Source organism: Ciconia boyciana, chromosome 11 (assembly GCF_034638445.1).
Source record: "Ciconia boyciana chromosome 11, ASM3463844v1, whole genome shotgun sequence".
NCBI lineage: Eukaryota > Metazoa > Chordata > Aves > Ciconiiformes > Ciconiidae > Ciconia > Ciconia boyciana.
Window position 1 is genome coordinate 16,184,336 of NC_132944.1, and position 17,668 is coordinate 16,202,003.

General features: G+C 42.6%; 1 protein-coding gene across 23 annotated transcripts in view; it reads left to right on the forward strand.

Annotated features, from left to right (window-relative positions):
- The window catches only part of MAGI1 (membrane associated guanylate kinase, WW and PDZ domain containing 1), a 362,679-nt gene that overhangs the window by 326,768 nt on the left and 18,243 nt on the right, over positions 1-17,668 (forward strand). For 17 of the 23 annotated variants that reach the window (XM_072875929.1, XM_072875931.1, XM_072875932.1 and 14 more), the window contains 4 exons: positions 4,252-4,468; positions 10,426-10,503; positions 13,197-13,288; positions 14,282-14,474. In XM_072875929.1, the coding sequence (XP_072732030.1) occupies positions 4,252-4,468; positions 10,426-10,503; positions 13,197-13,288; positions 14,282-14,474 (580 nt within the window). The remainder of the gene's footprint in view (positions 1-4,251; positions 4,469-10,425; positions 10,504-13,196; positions 13,289-14,281; positions 14,475-17,668) is intronic. The other 6 variants (XM_072875935.1, XM_072875949.1, XM_072875940.1 and 3 more) reach the window with 2 other exon arrangements.

Genomic DNA, 17,668 nt, shown 5'->3' on the forward strand with positions numbered 1-17,668 from the left:
GATTCCCATTTCCAGCTCAGTTTGCTGTTGCTGCCAGGACCAGCTTCTCCGAAATGCTCTAGATCACAAAATCTGCAGCTAGATCATCAGAAGACAGGCTCACTGCAGGAGAAAAAGAGTGCTAAGCTCTTCCAAAAATCTAATTTTTCTTTTGAGCGTAAATAAATACACCGTCAGCATAGCTGAATTGTGGCCAAAAAATGCAATTCCTATGCGCAGCCTGTCCCTGACAAGGGGCTTGCCACCTATTTCAGGTGGATAGGCAGCACATGGGGCTCTGCTGATGTCCTGTTTTTGTCAGGAGAAGTAGGTTCCATAGCATGAGTGTTTGTACAACATATCCCTCTTCATTCAGAGACCATTTTTCCCCCCCCACCTTGAAATGCAGTGGGAGGAAACCACAGCAACTCTTCTCTCTTGCAGTTTAATGCCTGGAGAATCCCATGCCAAAAAGCTTTGGTGTCCGTTCGTGCTGCAGGACATGCTCCCTGCCACCGTCGCCTCTTCTGCTGCGGGTTTCTCTCTGCCTGACACAGACATTCACAACTGCTGCTAATAATTAGTGTCCCATCTTCTGCCTGCAGCCACCTCTCAGCCGTGTCATGGGCCTCGGTTGTTTTAGCAGTCACTGTACAAAGTAACATTTAATTACTCTTTCATTTAGCATGAATGACAAACTGGTCTCTGCTATGTGGGTATCTGTAGCATTTTCCAGGCGCTTGGAGACTTTTGTAAGCAGTTTTCCTCCTGTCTCCTTTTGAAGCACAACAGCTTCAAGCTCCCTGGCTCACATCGCCTTTGCTGTTTTCTTCCCTCCCCGTAATCAGAGGACAATGTAGTGCTCAGTGTGGGCTCACTCAGCCTCTCTGCTGAGGGAGAAGCTGCCTTTCAGGTCAGCAAATGGAGTGCCTGTGGCTGAGAATGGGATTGCACGCTGGAGGGAAGAAATCCTGGAAGGCTGATGTATGCCCAAACCCTGACCGCTGCTGTCCCCTCTTTTGCAGCAATTGCCTCCACAGCTGCACTCGGAAAGCTGAGCCATGCTGACGTTCCTCTTAACCTCACCAGTGGGGAAAGGGCAGCTAGAAAAGGCTTTCTTCCCAATAGTATGTTTTCTTCATCTTACGTTTTGCAGGATGAGCACTGTGAAGTTTCAGCAAGGGCATAGGGAAGCTGATGCATGGCACAGGCCATGCATCTCAGACCTGAGGCTTGGGTAGGGCACGAGAAGCTCCAGCTATCTACGTATTTATTTTGTCATGGCTGTAATATAGTACCAAGGTGATTGTTTTTTCCCATCACCTGTGTTTAAGTGTGCAGTCTGCCTAAATGGACTCAAGGTAGTCATCATAGTCTTGATTTCTAGGCACTTTTGGTCAAGAGTCTTTCTGACAAGCTATTTATGCTTATACACAACTCTGGAGAAGACCATAGACTCTTGCTGACTTGGGTAGTTCAGTCCCCATGGTCTGGTAGCTACTGCCAGAAGTCAACACGATTCAGCTGATCTGCTTTACTTTGCACTGAAAAACAGGATCAGCATCTCAGGATGAGGTCTGAACCGCCCGCTCTGGAGTGGTCTGTCATGAAACAGTCTGGCCCCGATTTATCTGCTTTCCTGCCCGTGTGTGAGCTGAGTGAGTCAGGCAGTCAGACCCGGACCCAGGAGGATTGGCCCCAAAGTTGGAACAAGGCAGGGAATAGAGAAACCATCCTTTCCTTGGCATATCGTCAGCTCAGAGCTCTTGGGAAAGCTCCGCCTTTGCACCAAGGCAAAAACTTCTTCATCTGGGCAGTCCCCATTGCAGGAGCGCCGTGGAGAGCAGGGTGGTCAGACCCCTGCAAGTCCTGATGATGACGATGTGCTGAAGCTGCTACAGCACGTGTAAAAGTTTGGCCTCAAACCTTTTTGGCCTCATCTGGTGATGTGAAAGTTAATTAATATTGTCTTTAATTAATTTAATTACATATATTCATGTTTTCCATGATTGTGTTCCCCTTTCTCTGCCCCCCCTCTTCAACTCCTAAGTAGAGATGTTTCAGCCTTTTTAAAGGAGTTATTGTTTGGAAAAACAACTGTCCCTCTGAAGACGTTTTCCCCTATTTCTTGCAAAATGTCTGTGTATTTGCAATTGCAACTCTAGTTTAATTAGAGGTGGTTTTGCTTGAGATGTGCTGACACTTCCATTTGCAACCCAAATATGAAACAGAATTCATAGTTTGTTCAATATTTAGATCTTTCATATCATAAAGTGACAACACTTTTTAAAGTTCAAACTTTGTTTCTTTTTAAATCAGAAAGTTTTCAGAGAGTTCTCAACATTTCCCCAAGGGCTGAATAAAGCTTCATATTTTAGTCCCTGAACTCCAACTTCTGTAAACCAGCTATTTCCAGTGAGATTGGCCTGAAGTTTCACAGGATGCTTGTAGTTATTTTAGTAGTTTGGCCAAACACACAAAACAATCCAGATTGCTGGAATGAGAGTGGTAAAGTGTTTTTTCTTTTTTTTTTTATTTTTAAATTACAAAGGAGTGATTATCCACAGCATAGATGTTTTAAAACTGCTTCATTTAAAAACTGAAGGGCTGCATGTGAATTAGCTTCTTTTACCACTTAAAAAGCTAAAAATGTTTGAAATTGGTTCAGATATTTGTATTTGAAAGTCTGCAGATGAGTAATCACAGCACATATGCTTTGTTCAAAATTGCTTTAAAGGACAAAGGCAATTTCACATTCTAGTCGATCGAGATGTCATTTAAAAAAATGCTGGTAGTGGATCAACAACTCAAATGTAAGGCTGAGAGGTCAAAGTCATTTGCGCTGTTGGAGCTGGTTTTTTTTCTCCGTGTAAACCTAAAAATTTGTGCAACTTAAAAAAAAAAAATATATTATTTTTAAGACTCAAAAAGAGGGCACTTTCATATGGTAACTTTCTCCTCTGTAATTAATTCAGCCCTGCTATGACGGAGCATTGGCCGCCTGGGGTTTCTCATTCAGAGTAAAGGAGAGGGTCCCCAGACCTGTGTGCGCTTCAGCCCCCCGTGCGCTGTGCTTGCTGCTGGCTTTTCTCCCAACCCCTGCTTAGTTTTCTGTGGAGAAGTCCCTGAAAGCAGAGACTCCTGTTGCAATGTTTTCGGGTACCCCCTGCCAGCAGGAGGCTTTAATTTTTTGTCTGAGGTTTCCTGATACAAGCGGCTGACCTCTTTTAGCCAGGAAATTGTGGATGTTGTAAAAACAACCTGTAGGATGCTCTTTTTCCGGCCACCCTCTGCATCACAGCAGCCGCGGGAACGTGCCAGTTCCCTGTGCCGGAGCAGGTGGGAGACTGGACTCGACCTTGATGCCAACCCAAGATCATCTCAAAAGAGCATTAAAAAGCATTTGCTGCACAGTTTGGGGAGCTCTTGTTGAGGGAGGATTTTGCTGCATACCGAGTAGTACAAATCCTGGCAATGCATATGTGACTTGTGCTTCATTTGAGCACACCATTGTGAATTTGAGTTAAGAATTATGTACCCTGCTTAGCTAAATATTGAGCAGACAGAGCTCTTGACATACTGCTTTTGAATAAGCCTTGAATTTAGGCGGACGTATTTTTTCCTGCTTTAATATGCTTAATTAAAACAAGGAAATCAAACTGCAAATAGTCATTTTCACTGTAAAGGTCTGCTGTAATCCTGTGGATGCTCTGGGAAGCAGAGACGTGAAAGTGGTACTCTGTTGTCCACCCACTTGTGATGTGGGGGTTGCAAGAGCTGCAGAGGAGAAGTGATCTTTCATAGTAAGGGCTGTGCTTGCATCTGTTTCAGAGGGACTGGTTAAGTTTCCACAGTGAAATTTAGTAGTTTTTCCTTTTTCTTGCAGGCTCAAGTTAGACCCTAATGTTATCTGAGTAGAAGGTTGTTGAGTTTTTCTGCCTTAATGTAGGAAAAAATAAGTGCACTAAAACTAGTAACCTATAATGAGATTTAGATTTGTTTTGTGTGTGAGATGGAGAACTACATATTTTTTTTATGATAAATGACTTTGTTTTGCATATCTCTTTCTGTCAGTCTGCCTATCAAAATCTGTCATCAGGGAATTTAACTGTACCCAGCATTAACTGGTGGCAGCAAAACTGTGATTTATACACTTACTTATGTGCATGCAGAAACCCTGATCAAAGAAGGGAGAAAAATTGATGGAAAACACCCACTCAAAGACCAATAACCGTCTGTTCTCTCTCTTTCCACTCGCTTTCTTCCATACAGCAACCACTTGAAAGGAAAGACAGCCAAAACAGTTCTCAGCATAGCGTCTCCAGCCACCGCAGCGGGCACACCGCTTCCCCCGTTCACAGCACGCAGGTGCTGCCGGACTACACTGCCGCGGAGGCACCGGCTGCGGATCAACCGGACAGTTCTGGGCAGAAAAAGCCAGATCCATTCAAAATCTGGGCCCAGTCCAGGAGCATGTATGAAAGCCGACGTGAGTATGAAGCAGGTGTGGTTGCTAAGGCTACGGCTCTGGCAGCTGCTCTCTGTATATTTTCTTTGCAAAGAACTGAATCTTTTAGATTATGTTGAAAATATAAGGCTTCAGTTTGTTAATTTGGTATCTGTCAATGATATCTACTTGATAGAGATGCAGTTTCCTCTCTGATGAGGAATGAATTTAGATCATCTCTAGGAAAAGGCACTTAGACCAAAGCTTAATTCCAAAAATCCCTTTAAAATTAAAGACCACCTTTTCCCCTATTTTTTAATGTTGCTTTTAAATTAGGCTGAAGGAGAATTTCCAAGTTTGTTGTCCAGATCCTAAACTCTTTTTTGAGGTTAAGACTCATTGTCTGATATGCATAGCAATTTCAGTAAGGAGGGAAAGTATTTAGTTTGCTGAAATTCATATCAGATGCTTTCCAGTCTCACCCTGGGGAGGAGAAAATCCAGCTGAGCCATTTTACTTTGACCAGAGTGGACACTTTAACAATACAGATATCAAATGCATATTGTAAGTGGCTTTTATGGCAATTAATAATCTGCACACTTGGCTAATAGTTCAGCTGGGCTTTGACTCTGCTCCAAGACTATAAATATGGTTTCAATCAGTTTCTTCTCTGCAAACAAAATAAACATGCTGGCTTTGCTTTAACTACACTGCTGAAGATGATCGAATCTGTAAAAGCTTCTTAAAGAAAGAGTTAGGGTATTAGGTTCATTTTCAAAAGCAACAGTTACTTTAGTTACAGAAAAGGGAGCTTCAAAGTCTTGGTGCTGCAAGAGTATCTCCTGGAGTTTCATTTTATTGTGCTAACTGGAAATTGGTAAAACCAGTATGAAATGAACATTACCCCCGAATGAAAAATGGTAGGACTGTTTTTTTCTGACCAAATGAATCACTTCGAAATCTTATGTCCCGGAAAAATTAAATCATGAGTCACAGCTTCTTGGCTGAAGATGCATCTCTTCGGATTGAATGTCTCAGCAATGCAGTTTGTAGGTGTCTCAGCTTCTGTGCGCTGCTTCCTTCCCTTCCCAGGGATTAGGTGTACTGACCCTGCAGGCTCTCGGGCCAGGTCAAGCTGATCTACGGAGAAGTGCAGTGACAGAACTTGCACGTGCATCTCGTTGGAATAGGGAAAAGGGGCAAGAGCTGAGGGACAGTGACGCTTCAGCCCTGCAGCTGCGGGCAGAGCTGCTTCTCCTTCTGCCTGGAGGGACGAGGCTGAGGCTGTCCCATGGCACCGGCATCACCCTTGCTCAGCTCACGTGGTTCCCATAGGCACTGTGCTCGCATTGCTTCTGATGCCCTGCAGCTACTTAGCTAATTTCTAATTAACTGTTTAACTCATACTAATTAGTCATTAGTATCAGCTTAGCAGCCTTAACTCCTGCCTGTCTTTCCCGATAAAACCTGAGGCTGAGCCAGAGAAATCCTGAAGTGCACAGGCAGGCAGTTGCCCTTCTTTGTCCACCTCCAACACCATGTGCTAAATCCTCCCTCTTTCCTCAATGGCTGCAGGTGTCTTGTAGAGGTTTTATCCTTGTCTGTGATTAGAGCCCTTCCAGAGGCCTTTTCACTGTCTCTTGACCTGCTGGTTTCCCACACCCCATCTCTCCCTGTGCCGCAATCCTCTCTGCTTTGGCCTTTTGCTAGACTGGGATCTGCTACGCCCCTTCGGCTTCCCTGTCCCACCTTTCCGTGGTCCAGCATCTCTGTAGCGCGGTTGATCCTCTTCTAATGCTTCAATTCTTATCTCCTGCCTCTTCTACCAGATGAGACCTGCCTGTTTGAACATCAGTGCTTTTCTACCACCTTTTTGTCCCATTGCCATTTCCTTCCCAGGAAAGTGTTTTCTGGGATTTTTTGGTTTCATAGATAGAGATTTTGGAGAATGGCAGAAGTGTAATATGGTCATGGCTCCTTGTAAGCACGTGCTGCTAGAAGTGTCCAAGAGCCTATGAATTTCTGACCCTAAGCTGGAGTGAAACGCATTCCCTGAGGATTAACCTGCATTCTTACCTAGTGACATGGCTTTGCTGCGCCTAATGAAAGGTGAAGAAAATCAGGAAAGATATAGTCTAAGAGAAAAAGGCAGTTGGACATGCTCTGTCTCCTGTCGTGGTCTGATCCCAAAGTGTGACTGGTGATTTTATTTAGAGGTCAGTGGTCAGCTCTTGCTCCTTCCCTCACCAAGCCCTGACCTTTCATCCCTCTCCCTAGTCTCATAAATGGAGACTGTGGTTCACAGCTGAAACCCGGCGCCTCTTCTGCCCTGAGAACTTGAGGTGAGCCACCATGTTTCTTTCCCTGTGTTTGGTCTGCACGAAAAGTGGGTAATTGGTGGCTGCTCTGTTATGAATGTGAATCATCCCTTTGAGACACTTCCCAGTGTTGCCCAAGCACCAGCTGTGTGGCTCTCGGACCACTCTTAGGGAGCTCTGCTGACATGGAGTGCCACAGACTGTGGGATGGGAGAAACCGATCCCTGCGCCTCCAGTTTCGCTGTCTGTCTGCTCCACATCTGCTGTTCTTCGTGTTTTTACCCAGCTGCAGTTCCGTTTAACTCCAGTGCCTCCTTCGGCTGGCGGTGATGCAGTCATATCATTGCTTTCTTCTTTGCTTGAGCACCCATTCCCCTTGGCTTTGGGTGCTCTCCCATGACATCCATAGCTTTGGGTGCTAGGTGTGACTCTCTCTGCATCCTTCTGATGAAGACGTGAGCGGAACTGAATGCATACCTGATGGGCAGCAGGAGGATGCCACCCCAGTGCCAGTGCTGAGATTGGCTGATGCATCCTGTGACTGGGGCTTTTGGTGGGTCCTAGAAGCCCCCGCTACCCGAGGAGCCCCAGCTCAGCTTTCCCAGCTCTTCCTGCTGCCCAGTCCGGGGCTCGCTCTCTGTTGATTCGTGGCCTTAAATTTTAATAAACCTGAAAAGGATTATAAAATGTTCTTTTGAGAGGCAGGGTTTTGAATCCCTGACAAGTGGACTGAAAAACAGCAACAACCCTTTGTGTTGAAGTATATTATGAAGTTAAAAAAGACAGAATTTTAGAGCATTAGATCATCTTCAGTGTTTTATTTCATCCCATTTGTGAAATGTTGAGTATAAAGAGAATATAGTGCAATTTTTCAAGTGCAGTCGACACCAAAAGATTAATTCATTAGCCCCAGCCCAGACAGAATTTTTTTTCATCTAAAAGTAATAATATAAAGAGGTTTCATTCAATATATGAATACATCGTCTCCAGGATGTTTCTAAGTACTGAATCTATAATGACCACCTACTGCCTTTTCACTGGGAGTGCATCCCACTGTTATCAACATTAATAATAATAATGTAGACACAGAAAGCACACAGGCAACATTTTAATTTTTCCGAATTGGTAAAATATGTTCTTCCTTTCTTTGAGTATTCTTTGGATCAGTATTTCATAAAAAAAGACTATATTTGACTTATGTGACTTGTCTCACTGAAGCCATTGGTAGGGCAGAATTTGGTTCAAAAGCACCGGATAACCCATAACTTTGTAAAAGCATGTATTTTTTTATTTACGCAATGCATCTTAGTATCAGGAAATACTCAGATTCTGCGGAGGAGAGCCACAGATGTTGCCTGTTTAGGGGAAGAAAAAAAAAAGAAGAAAAATTAAGCTAGAATTAATAATGCAAAGCTAAGCAATGGCTCCATAACTGTGTCTGGTTGAGTGGCAGCAGATGAGAACTGCAACTTTATTCAACAAATACAGGCTAAAGTTCCTTCACATGCAGCTCCCCTGGGTGAGGGGATCAGGCCTGCAAGGTGCTGAGTGCTTGGGCTCCAGTCCAAGGAAGCTTATTTTCAAGCTGTAAACCCAAAGGGACTTGGATGCTTTAAGGCTAAGGCTGAGCTCAAATGCTCTGCTGCAATCTGGCCCAGAGTCGCAATTCTTTGCTGGATTAAGACTTTTGAGAATAGCCGGCTTTGTGTTGAGTGAATCTGAAAACAGATCATTTGGTGGCGATAACAAATGCACTCTTTGCTGGTGCTGAGTTTTAGCTGCCTGAGCTCCTCTTTATGGGTAGCTCATTGCTGCTAGTGGGAGTTGTGTACATGAATCAGAGAGAAGGACAAACTCTTAAGGTTTAAACACTGAAGTGGTTCCAAGATCCAGGAATGACATACGTGAAGAGCACTTGGCAAGAGAAACAGCAATTGAATAGTTTATCACAGAACCGCAATTCTGAAATCTCGCACTGTTTTATTGAAAATATATTTTTATAATATGCTTTTTATTTTTCAACGTATTATTAAACTTCCTTAAAGAGTAATGCAATCTGTTGTCAAATTTTTCTCATGTGGCCTGATTGCTTTGCAAAATACCATATCCTACATATGGCCATCTGTCAAAACAGCAATGACAAAATGAATTAATCTGAATTGCAGATGTGTTAATGAATCCCTTTGAAGGGCTTAAGCATTTCATTAAAAGTAAAGCAGAACACGATAGATAATTTTTAAAGCTTTTAAAATATTCTAAGTTATTGTTAATATTTGAATTTTATTTTCAGGCACATTATTTATTTGGTAGGATTTTCTCTCCCCAAATCTAATTAAAATAATACGAACAAGTCTTGACCCCAGTGTGTAGTGTTCACTCACCAGCAATTACATAGAATTAAAAATATTTGCACAATGATACCAAACATTAGATACTTTCTCCCTAAAATAGAAAAGAAAAATACTCTCAGGAAATTGCAGCTGCTTTCTAATCAGACTGACTTTAAAGATGATAGTTAGTAAAAGCCCCTTGGTAGAGTTATGTCCTTTTATTATATTAATAGGAGACAGACAGTTGCAGTCATACACTTGGGTACACAGATGTGTCCATGCCCTTAGAGAATGTCTCGCTAAAAAAGACCACAGTACTTGCAGCACGTTGCGCGAGGAGCAGAGGCTGCTGAGCTGTTACGGAGCTGGGTCGTGGGCAGACTTTGCTGGTGTTCATCTGGCACCAGCCTGGTCCTTGGCTCAGTCGAGGCATCGCGCCTTCCCCAAACCTCGGTGGCAGAACTTGGTCATCTTGTTGAGAACATGCTGAAGCCATCTTTCGGAAGATTTCCATGCCACCAGAACAGTTGATTAAAAGGAAAAGACAGAAAAACTGGAATTCTCCTGCAGTGGGATAGTTTAGAAAACAGGACTTCCCTGCAAATATGGAATCTCATGGGATTTATGACTAAATCACAGGACTTTTCAACACTGAAACTCTCCATCAGCTTCAGTGAGACTATTCACTCTTAATTTCAGACTTGTCCTTATATACTTTGCTGAAACTGGACCTTAAAACTTTTGTACTTTGCCAAGCTATGAGTCATTGAAAGTGCTGCTGCCTCAAATGAGCTAGTGACTAAAGCAAACTCATACTGATTATTTCTGAATCCATCTTTTGTTGAACCTGATATCACCCTGGGCAGAATTTTTTTATATATAACATGTAAGATAATTGTTAAAGTTTATATAGGAAAGTTTGATTAAAGTGACCTCTAATTAAGCACTGTGTTCATTGTTCATCACCATGTATTTAGAATTTCTTTTAACGTTAGAAAAAGATATTTCCATGTGGAAAACTAACTGTGTCATGATGGTGGAAATTTTTTTGTAGAAAAGTATTTTTAAGGTGTTCTCAAAGAGATTCTTCCTCTGAGGAGAAAAAAGAGTTCTTCAACTATACCTGCATGCATGTGCATAATTGTATAAATTCGTATGCGTGAGCGTATTATATATCCACATGTACACAGCCATGTGCAAATAGATTGTGAAAGCTAGTATGTCGTAATCCATAGTAGCTATAACCTTAGCAATTTATGCATGAAAGCCTAACATGATGAAAATTAATTAAATGAACTAACAAGAAAGCAGATACATTAAGCTTTGCAAAATTGTAAAATTAATATTACAGCTATGTCACCTTCGCCTGCAACTGGACTGAGCAAGGGTGAGAGAGAGAGAGAAATCAATTCCACGAGTTTTGGAGAATGTAAGACTGTGCCGAGAATGTATCTGTGTCTTGTGATGTCTTGTTCTGGTGTCATTGCTGCTCTGTGGCGGGGGGCTCTTCATCACCAAGGGAGTCTGGCAGGGCCGTACACCAAGGTTAGCCACGAAGGTGCAAAGTACTTGCTTTACTGTGTGCTGGCTAGCGGCGGATTTTGTAGGCGGCGGTGGGGGGGTATCATGTTCCTGTTTCATTCACGAGTTTGCCCACGTGGCTTGTTGACGGGGCTGTGGCACTCACCTGTCCTTCCATTCCTCCTCACGGCCCCAGCAGAACTCTTACCACTTTTGCGACGCTCTCCACATGGTCTGGTTTAATTCAGGACGAGCAGACTGGCAAGTTTTACCCATTTGGGCTATGTACACGTTTTTTCAGAAAGAGTCAGACATGTTTGAGATCAGGTCAAGGTGCAAAGATGCAATGAGAGACTCCTCTGGAGGCCATTTTTCATTCATTTTCCACAGAGTTTCAGCACCACCATGGAATTTTCTCTTTAATTAAGGAAAGTGGCTCCTCTAAAGCACTATTGAATAATGGAGAACCTAAAATAATTCTCCAGTATGGAGAGCCGCAGGGGGTCCCACCTCAGCTGTATGGCAGCACAGAGGTGGATGGGGTTTTCTGGGCTGTGCCAGTGAATCACCATACTGCAGAGCTGATGCAAAAAGCGGTAAAAGGAGTTTCGTTTGGTTTGTACTCACGCTGTGTAAATGTGTGTGTCTGTATGTTTGTTGTATCTGTGTTTCACCTCTCTGTAATCCTTCCAGTGGAAGGAGCATTACATGAATGAACTTGCTTCTTTTGGTATAGACTTGTCTTTTTTTGTTGCTTTGGTTCGACACCGCCGTTACATCTCGGCTTGCTGTTGTCTCCAGCGGCTGTTAATTGGCTAGCTGGTACCCGAACCAGGAACATAAGGCATCGTTCAGTGAGACTGGAGGGTTGACAAATGGGAAGGTGTTGAGAGATGCCGAGGAAACAGGTCCACGCTGAAGCTCTCTGCAGAAGTCATTTTGCCTCTGACAGATCCAACATGCGGTATTAATTGGTTGGGGCCAGCCTTTGCCAAAAAAGCCTGCGAAGTGCTGGAGAGATGCTTCCAAATGCGTCTGCTCTTCACGCTCCCCCTCGCTGAAGGCAGTGACAAACACCAATTAATTCGTTGTCTAAGTTCTGCTGTTGTGCCGCACGTCTGTATGGTGGAACACGCAGACCTCCAGCGTGTTCATCACCTGATTATTCTGTAGTTGTATCAGGACAAAAATTAGCCTCTAGTCCAGCAAGGTAATGTGCACGGGTCTTAAGCTTAGTTTATAACTGCAAGTAATCAAAATGTGAAAATATGATATATAAAACCAATGGCTATAAACCAGTTTGAATGAAAATGTCAAAGCAGATATCTGTGCCTTAGCACTCACCTGTTCTTTTAATTTTTAATATTCCCAGTCTTAAATTCATATTATATTTTAAACCTGTTGAGTCATTGAGGAGAGAGCATCAGAGCTAGCCGAAAGTCTCAACATTGAAAAGCACCAGATGACTAGACCCAAACCTTTGCACAACAGGCACCGACAGTGTAAAATGCAATTAGGGCCCAGTCTGACACTCACTGATGTCAATGGAAAACAACCAGTTTATCTGCTCATAGATAGAGAAAGCTAGATTAACATGTTGCATCCCATATCTGAGTATGCACTTACTGAAATTGCATTCCTGAATGATATACTTTGGTTTCTTTACTAAAGATCTAGGCAGCTGACTTGTAAAGGAACAGCTTTTTTATAATTAATTATAAATTTTGGGAGGGGATCATTACAAAATTAGTCAATGTTACAGATACTAACCAATAAATATTAAATGAACCTGAAGTTGTCTTCTGATATGATTTAATGTTAGCAATTAATTTTGCATTTTTAAAAAGGGATGAAAGCAAGCATGAATAAGTTAATATAAAACATTACTGTTCAACCACACTTCAAGGTTAGTACTTCACTGTATGTAATATTCATTGTAAAAACCTTGCAGGTGTTCCATACTAATGAGTAGGTAAGGTTGAGCTTTTTTATGTTTCCAGCCGGTTTTGTCTGTTCAGTTTTTACAGAGCCCGTACACAAGCAAGTGAGAGTCAGGAGAGCTGCTTTGCTTTCAGTGGAGCCCTTCTGTTTTACACCACCTGGGGATCTGTCCCATAGTTATTTAAAGCAGAGTCAGTAGAGAGATAGCAAACTATGCTTCTGAAAGTTAATTAAACAGTAGAAGTAATAACAAGTGGCTCTTTTGTCTCCCATGAAAGAGGAGGCAGCTGTATTGTTTCTGGCAGAGTGATTCTCTGTTGTACACATTTATTTATTGATGATTTGGAAGAGGCTCTTGCACTGGGTAATGATGCTAATATTGATGGAAGGAAATATTACAGTGATAAACAAATGGTAAGTCACAATTAGACACCTAGAAAGTAGAAAACACTGTATAATTTTTAGTAGTGATTTAAATAATAAGCCTTTAGTATTTAAACCTATAAATGTTCTTAATTATGTCTAAAAATTCAAGATTGCCTCATTTAAAGAGTAAAATTGTGCAGCAGATCCCTCTACAATACGTCAGAGTAGTCCTGATTTGGGTATAAAGGTGTGGGGTTTTGATTAAAAATCATAGTTTTCCTTCTTTCCCTTCAGTTCCAGATTACCAAGAGCAGGATATCTTTCTATGGAGAAAGGAAACCGGTTTTGGATTTAGGATTCTAGGTGGAAATGAGCCTGGAGAACCTGTGAGTACATCTAGAAGTGGTCTTGTTTTAACTCACGACATCTTCCAGAATCACAGCAGTAGCATGTACAGATGTGCAGAACTACGCCATGGCATCTCTATTCAAATAACCAGTGGGCTGTGTATTTACATCCCGCAACTCCTCCCCACCCTCCCTCCAAAAGACAAACCCAAACTCCCATAACTGAAATGGGTTTGGCTTCCCCTGCTATTCCCTGTTTTTGTGATAGCCCAAATGAAAACACACAGGACTGAAATTGTCAGGACACTGAGGAAATCCTAGTCAGATTTGCAAGCATTTTGATCTTAGAGTGTCAGGTTTTCTATTTGCTCAATTCCCTCCTTGAATTCGCTTAACTTCTTTACCATAAATCCAGTGCCTGTGGAAGGTGTCAGGCTAAAAACACGTGGTCTTTCATGTGCTGCACAGGTCAAAGCTACGTAGTGGCAGCATACATTTCCACATATTTCCCTGCCAAAATTGTTTTGCTCATTTATGGAAAGAGAGGCCATGAATTCCTCTCATGTTAGAGTAACTCCACAGAACTTGCTGAAGATAAACCAAGACTGAGTTAGTGGACAGTCGCATGGTATGGAGCTTGTAAACCCTAGAGGCAACTGAAAGGATACCTCAATCTCAGCCTCCCTGACATGACCCTCAGTACTTTTAACCATCTTCCTCTCTGGTCACTGTCTGGTTGAACACATTTCCCAAGGCTAACTGTCATTAGAGTGAATGGACCACCAAAAGAATCAAGATGTCCATTTATTACGATTTCACGATGTAGCTATATTCACATGGAGCTGCTTTCACAGGAGCAACTTTCCTGACCAGCAGACATTTGTCAACAATCTCCCTACTAAATTGGGTCTAACTACCAGTGCCCCTTGCTTCCAGCTGGCTGTTGAGCTAGTTCTCATTTATCACTGTTTTTTTTTTTCTTTCTTTCTTTCTTTCTTTCTTTCCTTTCTCCTATTTCTGCTAATTCATCAGATTTACATTGGTCACATTGTACCACTGGGTGCTGCTGATGCTGACGGCCGCCTGAGATCAGGTGATGAACTGATCTGCGTGGATGGGACGCCTGTTGTCGGGAAATCGCACCAGCTTGTCGTCCAGCTTATGCAACAGGCAGCCAAACAAGGTCATGTCAATCTGACCGTCAGGCGCAAAGTGGTTTACACAGGTAGGCTGCAGTGTCGCTCTGCAGGGGTAGGTTTTCTTGCCAGACTCCATCTGTTCAGCAAACGGTTTAAAGAACAAAAGCTTGTAATACTGGGAAAACTCAGGGGATGTGGTGTTATTCTTCCTCTTTTGGCTATTTTTAGTCTTTTTTTGTTCTTGATCAAATACATTTCAAATATTTTGTTTCCAGTCAAGACTCTCTCAATCTCAGTTGGCTTCCCTAGTCTTCTTGAAGGTTTCTGATAAAACAGGGAACTCTTCAGTTGCAGCATATCATTTTTAGGTGGACTCATGCAGCAACGGACACTGTGCCTGACTGGCTGTGTCTTCTGTTTTCTTCCCAAAATAAGTGTGCTGGCTGATAGCCACCCTCAAACTGGGAGTGAGGGAAAAGATGCTGAAGAGTCCACAGGAGGGGAGGCAAGGGCAGAGAGCGAGTTGAGGGCATTGGTGTGTGATGGCTAATGTCCCAGGCACAGGAGAAACTTCAACTGAGGTTGTACCATGTAGTCAACTAACCACAGGATGCAAAACTGTAAGCGTCATTGGTTCTGGTAGTGCAGGTCTGCATGTTTGTTGTAACAGAGAGGTTTCTGTGTGCTGCGTTATGCTAGGTGTTGTGCACACACTGCACAAGTGTATGGTCTAAACGGACAAAAAAGAAGCTGGCAGAAAGACAGAGATGGAGAGAGAATTGACACTGTCTGGTGGCACCCAGATTAGTGACGCAAAAGTGTCCTGATAGCAAAGACAGTGAAGACATGAGCATGAGCTTTCTAAATGACATGTGACCTTATGCATAATATTGGAGAGTAACACTGGGGTGCTGCCTCTTCTTGTGAGCTCCCTTGAGGGAGCTCGAGTGTGGGATTCAGTTGAGCTCACTTGTTGAAAAGAGAAGACATTATATAGCTTTTCAAGTTTAGGCATCAGCAGAAAAATAGGCAGTAATGTACTTTAATCTTAAAGAGCATCAGAATAACATTCAGGTTGAAAATTAGGCCCACAGCAGAAGTTAGGAGTAAAACAGTACCTCTAAAATAGCTCTGTATGCTTATCCAGGGCTGAGCTCCTTCTGCACAATATTGAATACAAGTTTACTTCTCATTTCTTTCCTTCTTCCCATTGTGGATTAAATGCTGGGTTATGTCTCTCCTCTAATAGCTCTCTCTCTCATTCCTTACAAAGAGCTGCTAATGTGAGAGAAGCTTTAGGAGACGAGCTTTGGGAGGAAGGGGAAGGGCAGCTGAATTTCGGTATTGTTTTTGTGTGTAGATTTTCTGTCCTGTTTTACAGCCTCCAAGCTGGAAATTACCATAAAAGATTTAGATTCATGAGAGATCTCGATAAAAACCCTTGATATTTCATTTAGGGGCTTGTTACTCCAGACCGAGCTATTTCTGAATCATTTCAAATGTGGACACTTACTCTAGGATAAATTATTCACGATCCCTTCTTTCACTTTATATTTGCAGGCTTTTAAATTCCAGCATAACTTTGTAGAGAAGCCTCTTCCTGAATTTTGGTCCCTTATTCCTCCTCTCATCTGTATGCCAGTAGAAAAAGATTGTTCACCTAAATGGGTACTCCATGTCTTGAGATTCATATAGGGGGAAGTTTATACTCCTGTATTTTTAATATGTAGAATACTATATATTTAGTACATCCTTTGAGTATATAAATGCAGACAGGTACTCCTTTCCAAGAATATTTTAAAGTTCTTTTTCTTTGGATCATGGGTTTACAGGTTTAGATTTTGTTTGGCATCCATTTTCTTGTTGTTGCTTTTAAGATCTTCGACTTAATTTTGATTCACCAAATTGGAGAGGTGACCTGATTAGTGGAGGCAGCCATTCAGGAGAGACAAGTGCAATATGCTGCTCTCAGCTGCACAAATGGACTGTGGAGAATGGGCTGTGTAACAAGAACTGGAAGCTATTGTGGGCGACAAGCTTTAACCTGAGGTTGGCTCAGGTGAAGAAAAACACTGTGCTGGGATGTAGGCAGGGGGGAACTCTCCTGATTTCCCAGCAGATGATGGCTTAGCTGCAATATGGTCCAGCACTTCAAGAAAGACATGTTTGAGTTGGAGAGAGCCCAACTGGAGGGAGTCCAGAGGACCAGCGATAATAAGGAGAGCTCTAGAAAACATGGTCTGCAAGGAAATACTGAACAAATTGGGATTGTTTAGCCTAAAGCAGAGAAGGGGGAGGACGTGTTAAACTCCCCAAGACTATAAGAGGCTGCTGCAAAGAGGAAGGGAATAATATGTTCTCCATATGCCTGCTAGATAGAACTAGAAATAATAGCCTTGTGTTGCAGCAGGAAAGATTTAAGTTGGATATTGCAACCAATAGATTGCCTGGGGAGATATTTAACAGCAGATGAGACAAACATCTGTAAGGGCTGACAGTAAGTATGGTTGGCCCTGACTCGAGTCAGAGTGTGGACTAAGCGATTTTTCTGAGATTTCTTCAAGCCTTTTCATAGCTGATTAGATTTTAAACTAATACCACTTCCAACTTCAGTTGCTGTTAAACACTTGTTTAATGTTAATCATGTTTAATAGTTCCCCGCTCCCGACTGTGCCAGACTGTACAGATGATAGGTGGTAGTTCTTCCATCCAGAAAAGCTTGGTTTACAAGTTTTTTTGCTTTAGTATGGGTGGTTATTATTACTTAAGATCACATTAATCAAGGGCAATCAGTGCTACCCAACTGATAGCATTAAGTTAAAAAATACACAGGTGTTGAGTGATAGGTGTTTGATATTGTCTCTCTCCTCGCAGCTTCTGCACATATACACGGTTGCACATATACACGGTTGCACATATATAACTGAAGTGGGGATGTGATAGCTAAAGGGGGCACCTCTGAACTAATGTAATCAAGGTTTAAAATGCCACAGAGCGTCCAAGCACAGAGCACTGCACTGGTTTAACCATAGTGCTGCTGTAGTTCAGCAGTGAAAGGCTTTGGCTGCATGACCATGCACTGGAGAGGATGAGCATGAGTGGTCAGTGCCATCACTGAACAGAGCTGTTGGTGGTGACATCCGAAAGGAGACAGAGACTTTGGTCACTCTGGCCATGATTTATAGATTAAAGCGAGTGATTTGCGCCTTTTTTTTAACCTTTTTCTCAGTGGATGGCACAATTCAAGCACTAAACGGTGCAGCCTGCTCAGACAGTCTTT